The 18,194-nt window shown below is 45.0% G+C and overlaps 1 protein-coding gene across 2 annotated transcripts in view; it reads left to right on the forward strand.

The window, feature by feature from the left end:
- The window catches only part of PRMT5 (protein arginine methyltransferase 5), a 50,356-nt gene extending 35,280 nt beyond the window's left edge, over positions 1-15,076 (forward strand). The window contains exons 12-17 of one of the 2 annotated variants that reach the window (XM_070954782.1): positions 7,003-7,178; positions 10,558-10,667; positions 11,351-11,444; positions 12,167-12,283; positions 13,046-13,110; positions 14,704-15,076. In XM_070954782.1, coding sequence (XP_070810883.1) covers positions 7,003-7,178; positions 10,558-10,667; positions 11,351-11,444; positions 12,167-12,283; positions 13,046-13,110; positions 14,704-14,856 — 715 coding nt within the window. In that variant the 3' untranslated portion in view covers positions 14,857-15,076. Of the gene's footprint in view, positions 1-7,002; positions 7,179-10,557; positions 10,668-11,350; positions 11,445-12,166; positions 12,284-13,045; positions 13,111-13,995; positions 14,279-14,703 lie in introns of those variants that run through there. The other variant, XM_070954783.1, reaches the window with a different exon arrangement.
- The last annotated feature ends 3,118 nt before the right edge of the window (positions 15,077-18,194 follow it).

Raw genomic sequence — 18,194 nt, forward strand, 5'->3', positions numbered from 1 at the left:
GGGAATCCTAGTCCCACTTTAGGCAGGAAAGACACTAGGTGACTGGGCCAATTACCACGAGACTGGGAGTTCTAGTCCCGCCTCAGTCACAAATGGTGGCTAGATGACTTTGGGCCAATTACCAGGAGACTGGAAGTTCTAGTCCCACTTTAGGCAGGAAAGCCACTGTGTGACTTTGGGCCAATTACCACGAGACTGGGAGTTCTAGTCCCGCCTCAGTCACAAATGCTGGCTAGATGACTTTGGGCCAATTACCAGGAGACTGGGAGTTCTAGTCCTGCCTCAGTCACAAATGGTGGCTAGATGACTTTGGGCCAATTACCAGGAAACTGGGAGTTCTAGTCCCACAGTAGGCAGGAAAGACACTGGGTGACTTTGGGCCAATTACCAGGAGACTGGGAGTTCTAGTCCCGCCTCAGTCACAAATGCTGGCTAGATGACTTTGGGCCAATTACCAGGAGACTGGGAGTTCTAGTCCCATAGTAGGCAGGAAAGACACTGGGTGACTTTGGGCCAATTACCAGGAGACTGGGAGTTCTAGTCCCGCCTCAGTCACAAATGGTGGCTAGATGACTTTGGGCCAATTACCAGGAAACTGGGAGTTCTAGTCCCACAGTAGGCAGGAAAGACACTGGGTGACTTTGGGCCAATTACCAGGAGACTGGGAGTTCTAGTCCCGCCTCAGTCACAAATGCTGGCTAGATGACTTTGGGCCAATTACCAGGAGACTGGGAGTTCTAGTCCCATAGTAGGCAGGAAAGACACTGGGTGACTTTGGGCCAATTACCAGGAGACTGGGAGTTCTAGTCCCGCCTCAGTCACAAATGCTGGCTAGATGACTTTGGGCCAATTACCAGGAAACTGGGAGTTCTAGTCCCACAGTAGGCAGGAAAGACACTGGGTGACTTTGGGCCAATTACCAGGAGACTGGGAGTTCTAGTCCCGCCTCAGTCACAAATGCTGGCTAGATGACTTTGGGCCAATTACCAGGAGACTGGGAGTTCTAGTTCCACTTTAGGGAGGAAAGCCGTTATATAACTTTGGGCCAATTACCACCAGCCAGTCTAGTTCTAGTTCCACCTCAGTCACAAATGCTGGCTAGATGACTTTGGGCCAATTACCAGGAGACTGGGAGTTCTAGTTCCACCTCAGTCACAAATGCTGGCTAGATGACTTTGGGCCAATTACCAGGAGACTGGGAGTTCTAGTCCCACTTTAGGCAGGAAAGACACTGGGTGACTGGGCCAATCACCAGGAGACTGGGAATCCTAGTCCCACTTTAGGCAGGAAAGACACTAGGTGACTGGGCCAATTACCACGAGACTGGGAGTTCTAGTCCCGCCTCAGTCACAAATGGTGGCTAGATGACTTTGGGCCAATTACCAGGAGACTGGGAGTTCTAGTTCCACTTTAGGCAGGAAAGCTGTTAGATGACTTTGGGCCAATTACCACGAGACTGGGAGTTCTAGTCCCGCCTCAGTCACAAATGCTGGCTAGATGACTTTGGGCCAATTACCAGGAGACTGGGAGTTCTAGTCCCACTTTAGGCAGGAAAGACACTGGGTGACTGGGCCAATCACCAGGAGACTGGGAATCCTAGTCCCACTTTAGGCAGGAAAGACACTAGGTGACTGGGCCAATTACCACGAGACTGGGAGTTCTAGTCCCGCCTCAGTCACAAATGGTGGCTAGATGACTTTGGGCCAATTACCAGGAGACTGGAAGTTCTAGTCCCACTTTAGGCAGGAAAGCTGTTAGATGACTTTGGGCCAATTACCACGAGACTGGGAGTTCTAGTCCCGCCTCGGTCACAAATGCTGGCTAGATGACTTTGGGCCAATTACCAGGAGACTGGAAGTTCTAGTCCCACTTGGCAGGAAAGCCACTGGGTGACTTTGGGCCAATTACCAGGAGACTGGAAGTTCTAGTCCTACTTTAGGCAGGAAAGCTGTTAGATGACTTTGGACCAATTACCAGGAGACTGGGAGTTCTAGTCCCATAGTAGGCAGGAAAGACACTGGGTGACTTTGGGCCAATTACCAGGAGACTGGGAGTTCTAGTCCCGCCTCAGTCACAAATGCTGGCTAGATGACTTTGGGCCAATTACCAGGAGACTGGGAGTTCTAGTCCCACAGTAGGCAGGAAAGACACTGGGTGACTTTGGGCCAATTACCAGGAGACTGGGAGTTCTAGTCCCGCCTCAGTCACAAATGCTGGCTAGATGACTTTGGGCCAATTACCAGGAGACTGGGAGTTCTAGTCCCATAGTAGGCAGGAAAGACACTGGGTGACTTTGGGCCAATTACCAGGAGACTGGGAGTTCTAGTCCCGCCTCAGTCACAAATGGTGGCTAGATGACTTTGGGCCAATTACCAGGAAACTGGGAGTTCTAGTCCCACAGTAGGCAGGAAAGACACTGGGTGACTTTGGGCCAATTACCAGGAGACTGGGAGTTCTAGTCCCGCCTCAGTCACAAATGCTGGCTAGATGACTTTGGGCCAATTACCAGGAGACTGGGAGTTCTAGTCCCATAGTAGGCAGGAAAGACACTGGGTGACTTTGGGCCAATTACCAGGAGACTGGGAGTTCTAGTCCCATAGTAGGCAGGAAAGACACTGGGTGACTTTGGGCCAATTACCAGGAGACTGGGAGTTCTAGTCCCGCCTCAGTCACAAATGCTGGCTAGATGACTTTGGGCCAATTACCAGGAAACTGGGAGTTCTAGTCCCACAGTAGGCAGGAAAGACACTGGGTGACTTTGGGCCAATTACCAGGAGACTGGGAGTTCTAGTCCCGCCTCAGTCACAAATGCTGGCTAGATGACTTTGGGCCAATTACCAGGAGACTGGGAGTTCTAGTTCCACTTTAGGGAGGAAAGCCGTTATATAACTTTGGGCCAATTACCACCAGCCAGTCTAGTTCTAGTTCCACCTCAGTCACAAATGCTGGCTAGATGACTTTGGGCCAATTACCAGGAGACTGGGAGTTCTAGTTCCACCTCAGTCACAAATGCTGGCTAGATGACTTTGGGCCAATTACCAGGAGACTGGGAGTTCTAGTCCCACTTTAGGCAGGAAAGACACTGGGTGACTGGGCCAATCACCAGGAGACTGGGAATCCTAGTCCCACTTTAGGCAGGAAAGACACTAGGTGACTGGGCCAATTACCACGAGACTGGGAGTTCTAGTCCCGCCTCAGTCACAAATGGTGGCTAGATGACTTTGGGCCAATTACCAGGAGACTGGAAGTTCTAGTCCCACTTTAGGCAGGAAAGCCACTGTGTGACTTTGGGCCAATTACCACGAGACTGGGAGTTCTAGTCCCGCCTCAGTCACAAATGCTGGCTAGATGACTTTGGGCCAATTACCAGGAGACTGGGAGTTCTAGTCCTGCCTCAGTCACAAATGGTGGCTAGATGACTTTGGGCCAATTACCAGGAAACTGGGAGTTCTAGTCCCACAGTAGGCAGGAAAGACACTGGGTGACTTTGGGCCAATTACCAGGAGACTGGGAGTTCTAGTCCCGCCTCAGTCACAAATGCTGGCTAGATGACTTTGGGCCAATTACCAGGAGACTGGGAGTTCTAGTCCCATAGTAGGCAGGAAAGACACTGGGTGACTTTGGGCCAATTACCAGGAGACTGGGAGTTCTAGTCCCGCCTCAGTCACAAATGGTGGCTAGATGACTTTGGGCCAATTACCAGGAAACTGGGAGTTCTAGTCCCACAGTAGGCAGGAAAGACACTGGGTGACTTTGGGCCAATTACCAGGAGACTGGGAGTTCTAGTCCCGCCTCAGTCACAAATGCTGGCTAGATGACTTTGGGCCAATTACCAGGAGACTGGGAGTTCTAGTCCCATAGTAGGCAGGAAAGACACTGGGTGACTTTGGGCCAATTACCAGGAGACTGGGAGTTCTAGTCCCGCCTCAGTCACAAATGCTGGCTAGATGACTTTGGGCCAATTACCAGGAAACTGGGAGTTCTAGTCCCACAGTAGGCAGGAAAGACACTGGGTGACTTTGGGCCAATTACCAGGAGACTGGGAGTTCTAGTCCCGCCTCAGTCACAAATGCTGGCTAGATGACTTTGGGCCAATTACCAGGAGACTGGGAGTTCTAGTTCCACTTTAGGGAGGAAAGCCGTTATATAACTTTGGGCCAATTACCACCAGCCAGTCTAGTTCTAGTTCCACCTCAGTCACAAATGCTGGCTAGATGACTTTGGGCCAATTACCAGGAGACTGGGAGTTCTAGTTCCACCTCAGTCACAAATGCTGGCTAGATGACTTTGGGCCAATTACCAGGAGACTGGGAGTTCTAGTCCCACTTTAGGCAGGAAAGACACTGGGTGACTGGGCCAATCACCAGGAGACTGGGAATCCTAGTCCCACTTTAGGCAGGAAAGACACTAGGTGACTGGGCCAATTACCACGAGACTGGGAGTTCTAGTCCCGCCTCAGTCACAAATGGTGGCTAGATGACTTTGGGCCAATTACCAGGAGACTGGAAGTTCTAGTCCCACTTTAGGCAGGAAAGCCACTGTGTGACTTTGGGCCAATTACCACGAGACTGGGAGTTCTAGTCCCGCCTCAGTCACAAATGCTGGCTAGATGACTTTGGGCCAATTACCAGGAGACTGGGAGTTCTAGTCCTGCCTCAGTCACAAATGGTGGCTAGATGACTTTGGGCCAATTACCAGGAAACTGGGAGTTCTAGTCCCACAGTAGGCAGGAAAGACACTGGGTGACTTTGGGCCAATTACCAGGAGACTGGGAGTTCTAGTCCCGCCTCAGTCACAAATGCTGGCTAGATGACTTTGGGCCAATTACCAGGAAACTGGGAGTTCTAGTCCCACAGTAGGCAGGAAAGACACTGGGTGACTTTGGGCCAATTACCACGAGACTGGGAGTTCTAGTCCTGCCTCAGTCACAAATGCTGGCTAGATGACTTTGGGCCAATTACCAGGAGACTGGGAGTTCTAGTCCCACTTTAGGCAGGAAAGCTGTTAGATGACTTTGGGCCAATTACCACGAGACTGGGAGTTCTAGTCCCGCCTCGGTCACAAATGCTGGCTAGCTGACTTTGGGCCAATTACCACGAGACTGGGAGTTCTAGTCCCGCCTCAGTCACAAATGCTGGCTAGATGACTTTGGGCCAATTACCAGGAGACTGGGAGTTCTAGTCCTGCCTCAGTCACAAATGCTGGCTAGATGACTTTGGGCCAATTACCAGGAGACTGGAAGTTCTAGTCCCACTTTAGGCAGGAAAGCCACTGGGTGACTTTGGGCCAATTACCACGAGACTGGGAGTTCTAGTCCTGCCTCAGTCACAAATGCTGGCTAGATGACTTTGGGCCAATTACCAGGAGACTGGAAGTTCTAGTCCCACTTTAGGCAGGAAAGCCACTGGGTGACTTTGGGCCAATTACCACGAGACTGGGAGTTCTAGTCCCGCCTCAGTCACAAATGGTGGCTAGATGACTTTGGGCCAATTACCAGGAAACTGGGAGTTCTAGTCCCACAGTAGGCAGGAAAGACACTGGGTGACTTTGGGCCAATTACCAGGAGACTGGGAGTTCTAGTCCCGCCTCAGTCACAAATGCTGGCTAGATGACTTTGGGCCAATTACCAGGAGACTGGGAGTTCTAGTCCCATAGTAGGCAGGAAAGACACTGGGTGACTTTGGGCCAATTACCAGGAGACTGGGAGTTCTAGTCCCGCCTCAGTCACAAATGCTGGCTAGATGACTTTGGGCCAATTACCAGGAGACTGGGAGTTCTAGTCCCACAGTAGGCAGGAAAGACACTGGGTGACTTTGGGCCAATTACCAGGAGACTGGGAGTTCTAGTCCCGCCTCAGTCACAAATGCTGGCTAGATGACTTTGGGCCAATTACCAGGAGACTGGGAGTTCTAGTCCCATAGTAGGCAGGAAAGACACTGGGTGACTTTGGGCCAATTACCAGGAGACTGGGAGTTCTAGTCCCGCCTCAGTCACAAATGCTGGCTAGATGACTTTGGGCCAATTACCAGGAAACTGGGAGTTCTAGTCCCACAGTAGGCAGGAAAGACACTGGGTGACTTTGGGCCAATTACCAGGAGACTGGGAGTTCTAGTCCCGCCTCAGTCACAAATGCTGGCTAGATGACTTTGGGCCAATTACCAGGAGACTGGGAGTTCTAGTCCCATAGTAGGCAGGAAAGACACTGGGTGACTTTGGGCCAATTACCAGGAGACTGGGAGTTCTAGTCCCGCCTCAGTCACAAATGCTGGCTAGATGACTTTGGGCCAATTACCAGGAAACTGGGAGTTCTAGTCCCACAGTAGGCAGGAAAGACACTGGGTGACTTTGGGCCAATTACCACGAGACTGGGAGTTCTAGTCCTGCCTCAGTCACAAATGCTGGCTAGATGACTTTGGGCCAATTACCAGGAGACTGGGAGTTCTAGTCCCACTTTAGGCAGGAAAGCCATTAGATGACTTTGGGCCAATTACCACGAGACTGGGAGTTCTAGTCCCGCCTCAGTCACAAATTCTGGCTAGATGACTTTGGGCCAATTACCAGGAGACTGGGAGTTCTAGTCCCGCCTCAGTCACAAATGCTGGCTAGATGACTTTGGGCTAATCACCAGGAGACTGGGAGTTCTAGTCCCACCTTAGGTAGGACAGCCAGCTGGGTGACTTTTGACCAATCACTCTTTCTCAGCCCAACCCACCCACTTCCCAGGGTTGTTGTTATGGGGAAAGCAGGAGCAAAGCTGGCTGAAGGATTCTGGGAGTTGAAGTCCACAAATCTTAAGGTCCCCAAGGTTGAGAAACACAGTCTCTCATCTTTTCCTTTCTGCGTCTTGCTTCTGAGGAATGGAAGATATTTAATATTTAATCATATTTAATATTAGTCTGCTCTGCGGGGCAGTTTTGCACCGGAGAGAGTCTTCCACGTGATCAAGGAAATGAGCCCGTCTCGCGTGTCTTGATGTCTTCCCGCCTTCTTCTTTTCCTTCAGGCTGGAGAGTTGGCAGTACGAGGAATGGGGGTCCCAGGTGACGGTGGTCTCCTGTGACATGCGCGAGTGGGAGGCCCCCGAGAAAGCGGATCTGATGGTGTCGGAACTGCTGGGCTCCTTCGCCGACAATGAGCTGTCCCCAGAGTGTCTGGATGGGGCGGAACATTGTCTCAAAGGTAAGTCATAAGAGACAAAAGCTTTGAAAAATATTTAGAATATCTATATACAGGTAGTCCTCAGTTTACGACCATAGTTGGGAGCAGAATTTCCACTGCTGAGCAAGGCAGTTGTTAAGTGAATCATGCCCAATGTTATTTTATTTTATTATTATTTTATTTTATTTTATTATTTTATTTTATTTTATTTTATATTTTATTATTTTATTTTATTTTATTATTTTATTTTATTATTTATTTTATTTTATTTTATTATTTTTTTTATTTTATTTTATTTTATTATTTTTTTTATTTTATTTTATTTTATTATTTTATTATTTTATTTTATTATTTTATTCTTGTTTTATTTTTTAATTTTATTTTTCATTTTATGTTATTTATTTTATTTTATTTTAATGGTTTTATTATTTGCTTTATTTGTTATTTATTTTAGATTTTATTTAATTTTCCATATTTTTCATTTTTCATTTTATTATTTTGTATTTTTATATTTTATATATTTTTCATTTTGTTATGCTGTTGTTTTTTTATTTTCTTTTAATTGTTGTATTGTATTGTATTATTTATTTTATTTTAATTTGTTTACTTTTTCTTTTTTCTTTATTTTGTTTTTTTCGTTTTATTTATTTTTCATTCCTTTTTTAATGTTTCATTTTATGTTATTTTCTTTCTTTTAATTGTTTTTTATTGCATTATAATATGTATTATTCATATTATTTATTGATCGCATTTTATTTTTTTTACTTATTTCTTATTTTATTTATTTTTAATTTTTTAAAAAAAAATAATTAAATTTATTGACTGCCCATTTTACCACTGGGTAATTCTGGGCAGTTTACAATCCTGATCTTTTCTGCCACAGTTCTTAAGTGAATCCACCACGGTCATTAATTGAATCACTGGATTGTTACGTGAATCTTAAATGGCTCGTGTGATATGTTGTCGGCGGGGCAGGAGTTTATTTTATTATGTTATTAATTTATTATTGATTCTCTTTATTAGTTTTATTGTTTTTTAATTATTCTTTATATTTAATATATATATATAAATATATATATTTTATATATTCTTGTAAGCCGCCTTGAGTCACCATATGCGAATAGGCGGCAATATAAATTTCCAAATAAATAAATAGTAAATAAATCTGCCTTCCCACATTGTATTTGTCAGAAGCCAGCTGGCAGGGTTGCAAGTGATAATCGTACAACAAATAACATGCTAGTTGCCAAACACTTTTTTTTTTTTTAAAGTTTTGATTACATGACCCTGGGGGTGCTGCAATGGTTGTAAGTCAGTTTCCCCCCCCCCCCCCAACTTTGAACGATCACTAAATGAATGGTGGAAGACTACCAGGGGTGAAATGCTACTGGTTCGGGCCGGTTCGCCCAAACTGGTAGTAAAAAATGTGACTGGTTCGCCAAACCAGTAGATCTGGATCGGGATGCCCTGCGCACAGTCACCCACGCCCTCGTCACTTCCTGGCTGGACTATTGTAATGCTTTCTACATGGGGCTCCCCTTGAGGAGCACCCGGAGGCTCCAGCTGGTCCAGAATGCAGCCGCGCGAGTAATAATGGGGGCGACTCGGCGCTCCCATGTAACATCCATCTTGCGCGAGCTGCACTGGCTCCCGGTGGTCTTCCGGGTGCGCTTCAAGGTGTTGGTTACCACCTTTAAAGCGCTCCATGGCTTAGGACCTGGTTATCTACGGGACCGCATTCTGCCACCGATTGCCTCCCACCGACCGATACGCTCCCACAGAGAGGGCCTCCTCAGGGTGCCGTCAGCCAAACAGTGTATGCTGGCGACCCCCAGGGGGAGAGCCTTCTCTGTGGGGGCCCCGGCCCTATGGAATGAACTGCCCCCGGACATATGAAGGATCCCCGACCTCCGTGCCTTCCGTCGCGCTCTGAAGACCCTATTATTCCAGCAAGCTGGTCTGACAGGATAAAGGTTTTTTAAATTGGGTTTTGATAGGGGTTTTAAAATGATCTTAGTTGGATGTTTTAAACTTGGCCGAATGATTGAATTATTTTAATAAGCTTTTAATTTTTGTTGTACATTGTTTTTACCTTGGCTGTTCACCGCCCTAAGTCCCTCGGGAAAAGGGCGGTAAACAAATATAATAAACTAACTAACTAATTAAACTAACTAAACCGGTAGTAAAAAATGCTACTGGTTCTCCAAACCAGTAGTAAAAAATGCTACTGATTCTCCAAACCAACTGGTAGTAAAAAATGCTATTGGTTCTCCAAACTGGTAGTAAAAAATGCTACTGATTCTCCAAACCGGTAGTAAAAAATGCTACTGGTTCGCTGAACCGGTAGTAAAAAATGCTACTGGTTCGCTGAACCGGTAGTAAAAAATGCTACTGGTTCGCTGAACCGGTAGTAAAAAATGCTACTGGTTCTCCAAACCGGTAGTAAAAATTGCTACTGGTTCTCCAAAACGGTAGTAAAAAATTGCTACTGGTTCTCCAAAACGGTAGTAAAAAATGCTACTGGTTCGCCGAACGGGTAGTAAAAAATGTAAAAAAAAAAAAAACCCAGCTCCGACGATCAGCTGAGCGACGCGCGATCGTTGGAACTTTTTTTTTCTTACTTTTTTAGCATTATTTTACTACCGGTTCAAAAAAAATGCTAAAAAAGTAAGAAAAAAAGTTCCGACAATCGCGCGTCACTCAGCTAATCGCCGGAGCCTTTTTTTTTTTTTTTACATTTTTTACTACCCATTTGGCAAAACAGTAGCGTTTTTTTACTACCGGTTCAGAACGGGTAGTTAAAAAGGCTTTTAAAAGTAAAAAAAAAAGTTCTGACGATCACGGGTCGCTCAGCTGATCGTCGGAGCCTTTTTTTTTTTACTTTTTTAAAGCATTTTTTTACTACCTATTCGCCTGAGCTGGTAGTAAAAAAAATGCTTTTAAAAGGTTAAAAAAAAGGCTCTGACGATCGCGCAGCACAGCTTTGATCATGGGAGCCTTTTTTTTAACCTTTTAAAAGCAATTTTTACTACCTATTCGCCGGAGCTGGTAGTAAAAAATGCTTTTAAAAAGTTTTTTAAAAGGTTACCCACGTGTGCCACATCTTAATACCCCCCCACGCGCTGTTCTACTTACCTTCCCAAGCCTCCTTTTGGTGCGCACTGCATGTGCACAACTTGTGTTTGGTGTGCGTCATGCATGCACGCGCAGTGCGCATTTGGCACATGCGCAGCCAGCAAACTGGTAGTAAACCAGATTTCACCACTGAAGACTACCTGTAGTTAAAAAGATGCAGTAAACCGGCTGGAAGATCTGTTGGTTAGCTGAACCAGGCAGGTTCAAAGTCCGGTTAATAATGGTGAGTGACTGATAATTTCTTTGACTTGTTCCCCCTGCACAGAGGGAGGGGTGAGCATCCCCCATCACTACACCTCCTTCTTGGGTCCCATCTCATCCTCAAAGCTCTACAACGAAGTACGGGCCTGTCGTGAGAAGGATCGCGATCCAGAGGTGAGGTTTCCTGCGTCCTCCTAAAAGTGTTCTTTGCTGAAAAGAAATCAGCAGAGGAAGAAGTTAAAATTTTGCTCTCTTGAAAAAAAGAAAGAAAGAAAGAAAATAAGGCTTTTCCTAACAACAACAACAACAAAAAAAAAAAACAAGTATGCAGTGTACGTCAGGTTTAAATTCCTAAAATTGTTTAATGTCAAAATACTGTGTATGTACACCAAATAATCGAAGTTTTTTGAGTTAAAATAACCTTCGGTTAAAATCTCGTGTTATGTGATTACATACATGTAATCAAATTTACTTAATTGTCATCAAATGTCCTGATTTAGATCTACTCTCTAGATTTACAGAACATCCTGAAAAGTTTTTGAAGTTAATCTTATTAATGATACAAAAAATGAATCACCTGCAGTATACAAAAATCAAACCTATATTCCACTCTCCACGTGGAAGAGAAACGATTGCAAACTTTTAATTTGATTCTCAGAGAAAAAGACATTGGAACCTTCATATATATATATATATATAAAATTGGGAACGGCATCTTCCAGTAGCACTGATGATGTTCCCTAGCTGGGTCGTGAAACGTCTGCAAGAAAACAGCCACACTCAGAGAGCACCAAGGACCCCACGTAGCATTTTTAAATCTGATTCTATTTTATTTCCTTTTTTTTTTCCCTTCCCAGGCTCAATTTGAAATGCCCTATGTTGTTCGCCTTCACAACTTCCACCAGCTAGCACCCCCGAAAGCTTGTTTCTCCTTCAGACACCCCAATCCAGGTAGGAACATTTTGGAGAGCAAAATACCGATTCGAAGTTATGGAAAGGAAGCTAAACTACCGCATTTTTCAGAGTATAAAATGCACCTTAGTTTTGGGGGAGGAAAATAAGAAGAAAAAAAAAATCTGCCTCTGCCTAACCAGCATCCATCGGTATTCATCTGGTTAGCGTCCTGTCAGTGTGTGAGAGAGTTGAGGGCTGTTTGGAAACTGAAACAGTATTTGCTGTGTGTGCAACAAGGAGACAGTTTGGAGCCTGGGCGTGGCTTAGCTTTAGCTCTGAGCCTGTGCTGAGCTCTAAACTAGTCTGCTGCTCAAAACTGAAAGTGAAACTCCTCTCCTCTGCTTGTGTTTTCCTTGTATTTACTACCACGTTGGAAAACCTGCTTTTGGTATTGTATATTTACTTTATGTGTTATATTATATATAAAGAGAAGTTATTGAATCCTGCTGAATCAGTGACTTGTGTGTGCTTTCTGGATGTGATTGCTGCGGCAAACTCTTGACACGTCCTTGCAGCAAATAGCGAACAGCCAGGTCAGCTTCAGCACATTATTGCAGCCTGATTCAGCATGAGCAGCTGATTGGCGGGTGGATCGGCCTCCTGGAATACCCCTCCAGGCTGTAGGGATTGCCACAGACCATAGCCGCTTCCGTGCCTCGCGTTTTTGGTTACATTCAGTGTATAAGATGTACCCAGATATTGTCTTTTCTCTCTCGCAGACCCACTCAAGGACAACAACCGTTACCAAACGCTGGAATTCCAGGTGGACGTGAATACGGTGCTTCACGGTTTCGCTGGATACTTTGAGACCACGCTGTATGGAGACATCACACTCAGTACGTGGACAGGAGCCTCAGATGGGAGAGTTATTTATTAAAATTTAGACGCCGCCCGTCTCGCTATCCAAAGTGACTCTGGGCGGTTTACGATGTACTAAAAGCAGAAACATAAAAAGGATTAAAATTAGAGGGATTAAATACAGACTAATAACCGCGTGGGGCGGTGGCCTAGAGGTGGAGCTCTCGCCTCACAATCAGGAGGCTGTGAGTTCGATCCTAGGTAGAGGCTGATATTTCTCTCTCCGGGCATAATGAGAATATATATCTGCTGAACAAAACTCTGCATTGGCAACAGGAAGGGCATCTGGCCAGTAAAGACTTAGCTCCATTCAGTTGCCCCGATTCAATCCCGCAAGGGATTACGGGGTCATTAAGCGATGAGAAAAAAAATACAGACTAAAAACCACAAGCTCGAGTGGAGTGTGTGTGTGTGTGTGTATGTGTGTATGTGTGTGTGATCGACAAGCTCAGCATCTTATCCACTGAGCCACAGCGCCCCTTATCTTCTTTACTAGACCATTATTGGTGGTATTATATGCCTGATGCATCTCCAATAGGGCCATGCCAATCGGCAAAGCCAGATTTTAAGGCGTATCTGGAAGGCCAGAAACATGGGAGCGGCTGGAAAATATTCCAAAGGGAAAATATCCCAAAGGGGCCGATGGCAGAAAGTTTAGTTTGCCTTGATGCTGCTGAATACAATAATGATAATAATAATTCTCTTTTTTTCCCCCCCTCTCTCCCCATTCCTCTTTATAGGTATTCGGCCTGAGACTCATTCACCTGGCATGTTTTCATGGTTCCCTATTTTTTTCCCCATTAAGGTAAGTCTTTGTTTAAAAACAAAAACTTCCCTGCATGAGAACAAACTACCTGTTGGAAGTACGGTATTTGAGGATTTTTCATCAAGGGAAACTACAACAAAGCAAAATATATACAGGTAGTTCTCGACTTAATGACCATAACAGAGCCCAAAATTGCAAAATATATACAGGTAGTTCTCGACTTAATGACCATAACAGAGCCCAAAATTTATGTGGTTAACTAAGACGTTGGTTAAGTGAGTTTTGCCCCATTTTATGACTTTTCTTGCCACAGTTCTTAAGTGAAGAAGATGCTGGCAGCAATCGGTATCAATCATCAGCACCAGTCAATTATAATTGAGATACATTTTTAAATGTTCAGTTGACTTGAGTTTCATGTTTAATGCAGTGGTGAAATCCACATTTTTTTACTACCGGTTCTGTGGGCATGGCTTGGTAAGCATAGTGTGGCTTGGTGGGCGTGGCAAGGGAAGGATACTGAAAAATCTCCATTCCCACCCCACAGCAGGGGAAGGATACTGCAAAATCCCCATTCCCTCCCCCCTCCCGAGGGAAGGATATTGCAAAATCTCCACCTCGGGCCAGCCAGAACTGGTATTTGCTGGTTCTCCGAACTACTTAAAATTTCTGCTACCGGTTCTCCAGAACCTGTCAGAACCTGCTGGATTTCACTCCTGGTTTAATGAATAAGAGAGAATAATAATAATAATAACAACAACAACAATAATAATAATACCACCAATAATGGTCTAGTAAAGAAGATAAGAACGATAAATAATACTGCGTGGATTAATATACATAGACATTCGACAGCACTGAGAATTAGGTGTTCAGCAGATAATTTTAAAATATCTGAGTTCCTGCAACATCTCTACTCCTGTACAGAAGGAAACATGCTGGCGGGACTGACTGTGGGGTGTTGTGGCCTGTCAGCGGCCTGTGCGGATTGTAGCTGACTCTGACAGCGAGGAGGCTGGTGTGGTGTTGCGCCAGCAGCCTGTGCAGCTGGTACTCGAGTCGGACAATGAGGAGGCTGGAGAAGATGTGGTGCCAGAGGCAGGGATTCAGCCAGGGCCTTCAGAACCTCCAGAAGCTCCTTTAAGTGAAGAGGACGAAGAGGAGGGGCCTCTTCTCAATGCACGGGCGCGCAGAGCGGCCAAAAGGCAGGAGTGGCTCCTCAGGAGGAGGTGTCCTCGAGAGTAAGGCTTGGGGCTAATTGGCCACTCCCTTAGCCTATTTAAGGAGGAACACCAACTGAAGCAAGTTGTAGGGAACAACTTTAGTCCACTCTACTTCGCGTTTGGAGTCTCTGCAAATTGCTTCTGGGCTTTCTGCCAACTTTAGTAAGATTGTGATTACTTTATCTTTGGTTTCTTGTAGGCTGTTAAGAAAGTTTATTAACAGCCTTTGTTTTGATAAAGACGGAGTTATTTTAGTAGATTAAGTTTTGTACAAACTTTGTGTGTGCTGTGTTCTTTGGGGTCCGTAGCTGGGGCAGAACATGGGGTGGTGGTAGTCGTGGTTAATGTTTATTTGGCTCAGAATGATTCTGCTGCTATTAATGGTGTCTTTCCCCATCTCACCCACCTCCAGCAACCCATGAGCGTGCAGGCGGGCGAGAAGATCCGAGTGGCCTTCTGGCGTTGCAGCAACTCTAAGAAAGTGTGGTACGAGTGGGCTGTGGTTTCCCCGATGTGTTCGGTCATCCACAACCCCACGGGACGTTCCTACACCATTGGACTGTGAGCAAGAGTTCCGTCCGTCCCGTCCCGTCGCTCCGGCCCCGAGACGCGAGGAAGTTTCTTCCGTTTTGCACTCGGACAAGAGAGAGACTGATTTTTCTACGCAGAGTCACAAGGTCTTCAACATTTGCTGAGCGCAGGTTGGGGCAAAGTCTTTGGCTTGGCTGTCTTCCACCTGCCTCGATCATGTTTTTCGGTCGGTGAAATTTCAATAAAATTGCTGAAATGTGTCTCGGTCGCTGCTGTTGTGGCCTGCCAGCGGCCAGCAGATTCGGACAGTGAGGAGGTTGGGGAGGAACATGGGCCAGTCCTGGAGTCTGAGGAAGCCTCTGATGAGGGCTCTGCGTTGGAGGCAGAGAGGGGACCAAGGCCGCATAACAGCTATCAGCTGCCTTTGGAGTCAGACATCAGTGAGGCAGACGAACAGCTGGAGCCTGTTCCCACTGTGAATGCGTAGAGTTGCCTAACGAAGGGAACAGCTAAGGAACAAGGGTTGACTTGGGAGTAAGGCCACAGGTGGACGATGAATGGCTCCTTCCATAGGGAATAAAAGGGGAGCGAAAGGGGGAGGGTGTTTGCAGGAGACAATTAGTTCGCTTAATTGGTTTGTGACTCTTCCAAGACTCCTTGTCAAGTTTTGAAGATATCGGCTTGGCAGCTGTCCAAGCCAGATAAGATCTGTGGCTGTAAATTCACCCTTGAAAGACTTTGCTGAATGTGAATGAGAGAAATTCACAGTAACTTCATAAAAAGGGATTTTTGTCGGGATAAGGAGTCTGCTTCGTGGGTCAGCGTTTTCTTTTCAGAGGAAAAAAACGTACAAATTTTCTACAGGATGCTGCATTTCCCAGAAGTTCATTTGGGTGTCTTTATTAAACTCGTCCATATAGGTAACTCCTTAAGACCATGTTTACCAACCTTTCTAAGTTACGATGGTGATGAAAAAAAGGGACGAACGGTCCTTGCACTTAACGACTGTCACTGGGTCCTCATGGTCACAGGATCAATACGGTGATTGCATTACTTAGCAACCTAAGTCCCAGTCCCAACTGTGTGGTTGTAACTCAAGGACTATCCATACAGGATAGGCCTATTCGGTAGAAACCCCCACATTCAGAGAAATACATACAGGTACTCCTCGATTTACAACCAAAATTGATCTCAAAATTTCTGTGATTAAGTTTTGCCCCATTTTATGACTTTTCTTGCCACAGTTCTTAAGTGAATCACTGCAGTTGATAAAAGTTATTAATCTGGTTGTTAAATGAATTATTATTATTATTATTATTATTTATTAAATTTATATACCGCCCTACTCACGAAGGACTCAGGGCGGTGAACAGCCAGAAAATAAAATACATATAATACAAACGTTAAAAACCATTTAAAATACATTTAAAATACATGTAGTAGTAAAGGTAAGTAGAACCCACCCCTGCTTCAACCAATGCACAAGTACAAATTTTATAGAGTTATGATTAAGGAAGTTAACGCCCTAACAATCACATTGTTTCCTTCTAACACGTTTCTTTTGATTGGAGCCTTCTACTTGACTCTCCTTCATACGTCATATGTTTATGCTAAAGATTTATCAAAAGAGGTGCGTCTTTTACTATTATAATAAGCTAAAAGGTAAAGGTTCCCCTTGCACATATGTGCTAGTCGCTCCCGACTCTAAGGGGCAATGCTCATCTCCGTTTCAAAGCCGAAGAGCCAGCGCTGTCCGAAGATGTCTCCGTGGTCATGTGGCCGGCGTGACTAAACGCCAAAGGCGCACAGAACGTTGTTACCTTCCCACCAAAGGTAGTCCCTATTTTTTTCTACTTGGATTTTTTACGTGCTTTCGAACTGCTAGGTTGGCAGAAGCTGGGACAAGGAACGGGAGCTCACCCCGTTACGCGGCACTAGGGATTCGAACCGCTGAACTGCCGACCTTACGATCGACGAGCTCAGTGTCTTAGCCACTGAGTCACCGCGTCCCTCTTATAATAAGCTAGAGGTTATCAAAGTTTATATAGCTATAGCATCCTTCTAGCGTGTCCTTCCGACTTGTCACTTTCCTGTTGCTAGGCAGTCGCGTCTCACCATTTGTCACACTCATCTCAACTGAAACTTTCTGTTGTCAGCAAACTTTCTGAATTCCAACCTAAGTCCTTCATAAATTGAAGTCCTTCATAAGGGATGAAAGACAGAGAAGAGGATTTGGTCGACCTACCAAATTTAAGAACAGAATGGACTAGGACTAGGACTAGGACTAGGACTAGGACTAGGACTAGGACTAAGACTAAGACTAAGACTAAGACTAAGACTAAGACTAAGACTAAGACTAAGACTAAGACTAAGACTAAGACTAGAATTCTTTATTGGCCAACTGATCGGACATGCAAGGAATTTGTCTTTGGTGCATATGCTCTCAGTGTACATAAAAGGGGAAAAATACATTCATCAAGAATAATAAGATACATCACTTAGTGATAGTCATAGGTTACTAATAAGCAATCAAATCAAACCAAACCAGATTTAAAATTATACTTTGATGGCTTTTTGTCTGGTTTGGATGAAGGACTAGATGAACCTTGAAAAATAAAAGGCTATTTTATTTGGAGGGCCATGAATTGATAATATTTTTTTTTGGTATGATCAAGCTGAGGCGAATGCACACACCGAGAATCATTTTTTTGGGGTTAAGCACATCATTGTAAGAGTTTGGACTAAATATAAAAAAGGCACTCTCCCAAGTATTTTTGTCCGTTATCCCAAGATTGCTTTTTTTTTTGAAAAGCAATGACAATCTGGCGAACCTACAGTGAAAGTTTAACAAACTTTCCTAATTCCAATCTTGAGTTCTTTCAGTAAAAGTCTAGAGATTCTCGGTCATCAAGATCATGGTTGTCCAAAAAGTGCTTTTAGGAGGCAATTGGACTTGCTTGTTTCTTTTTCTTTTGAAGATGTTTCGCTTCTCATCCAAGAAGCTTCTTCAGCTCTGACAGGATAGTGGGGAATGGAAGGATTTATATTCCTTGCAGACAGCTGGTTATTTGCAACCCTTTTAGAGAGCCATTGAGGCCACTTGCAGATTTATCTGTATCCTCAGGGTCACCTGAGTGGTACTCCTGGTTCCTGTAGTCTGCAATTTTTTTTTCCTCTGGAAATCCATTCCTATTCCCACCATTCAAAGGCTGTTCATCCCAAATTGTATAGCTAAAAATCTGTAGAGATTCTCAGTCATCCAAGTCATGTGTCAACTTGCAAAGCATCCCTGGCCTGCTGTTGAGTTGCCATAGGCAAGGAGGGTGGGAAACCGACGAAGCAGCACAGCAGCCAAAGATAGAAGCACATTCC

The sequence above is a fragment of the Pituophis catenifer genome, unplaced genomic scaffold, assembly GCF_029215685.1.
Source record: "Pituophis catenifer annectens isolate HBS135680 unplaced genomic scaffold, rPitCat1.0.hap2 SCAF_15, whole genome shotgun sequence".
Lineage (NCBI taxonomy): Eukaryota > Metazoa > Chordata > Lepidosauria > Squamata > Colubridae > Pituophis > Pituophis catenifer.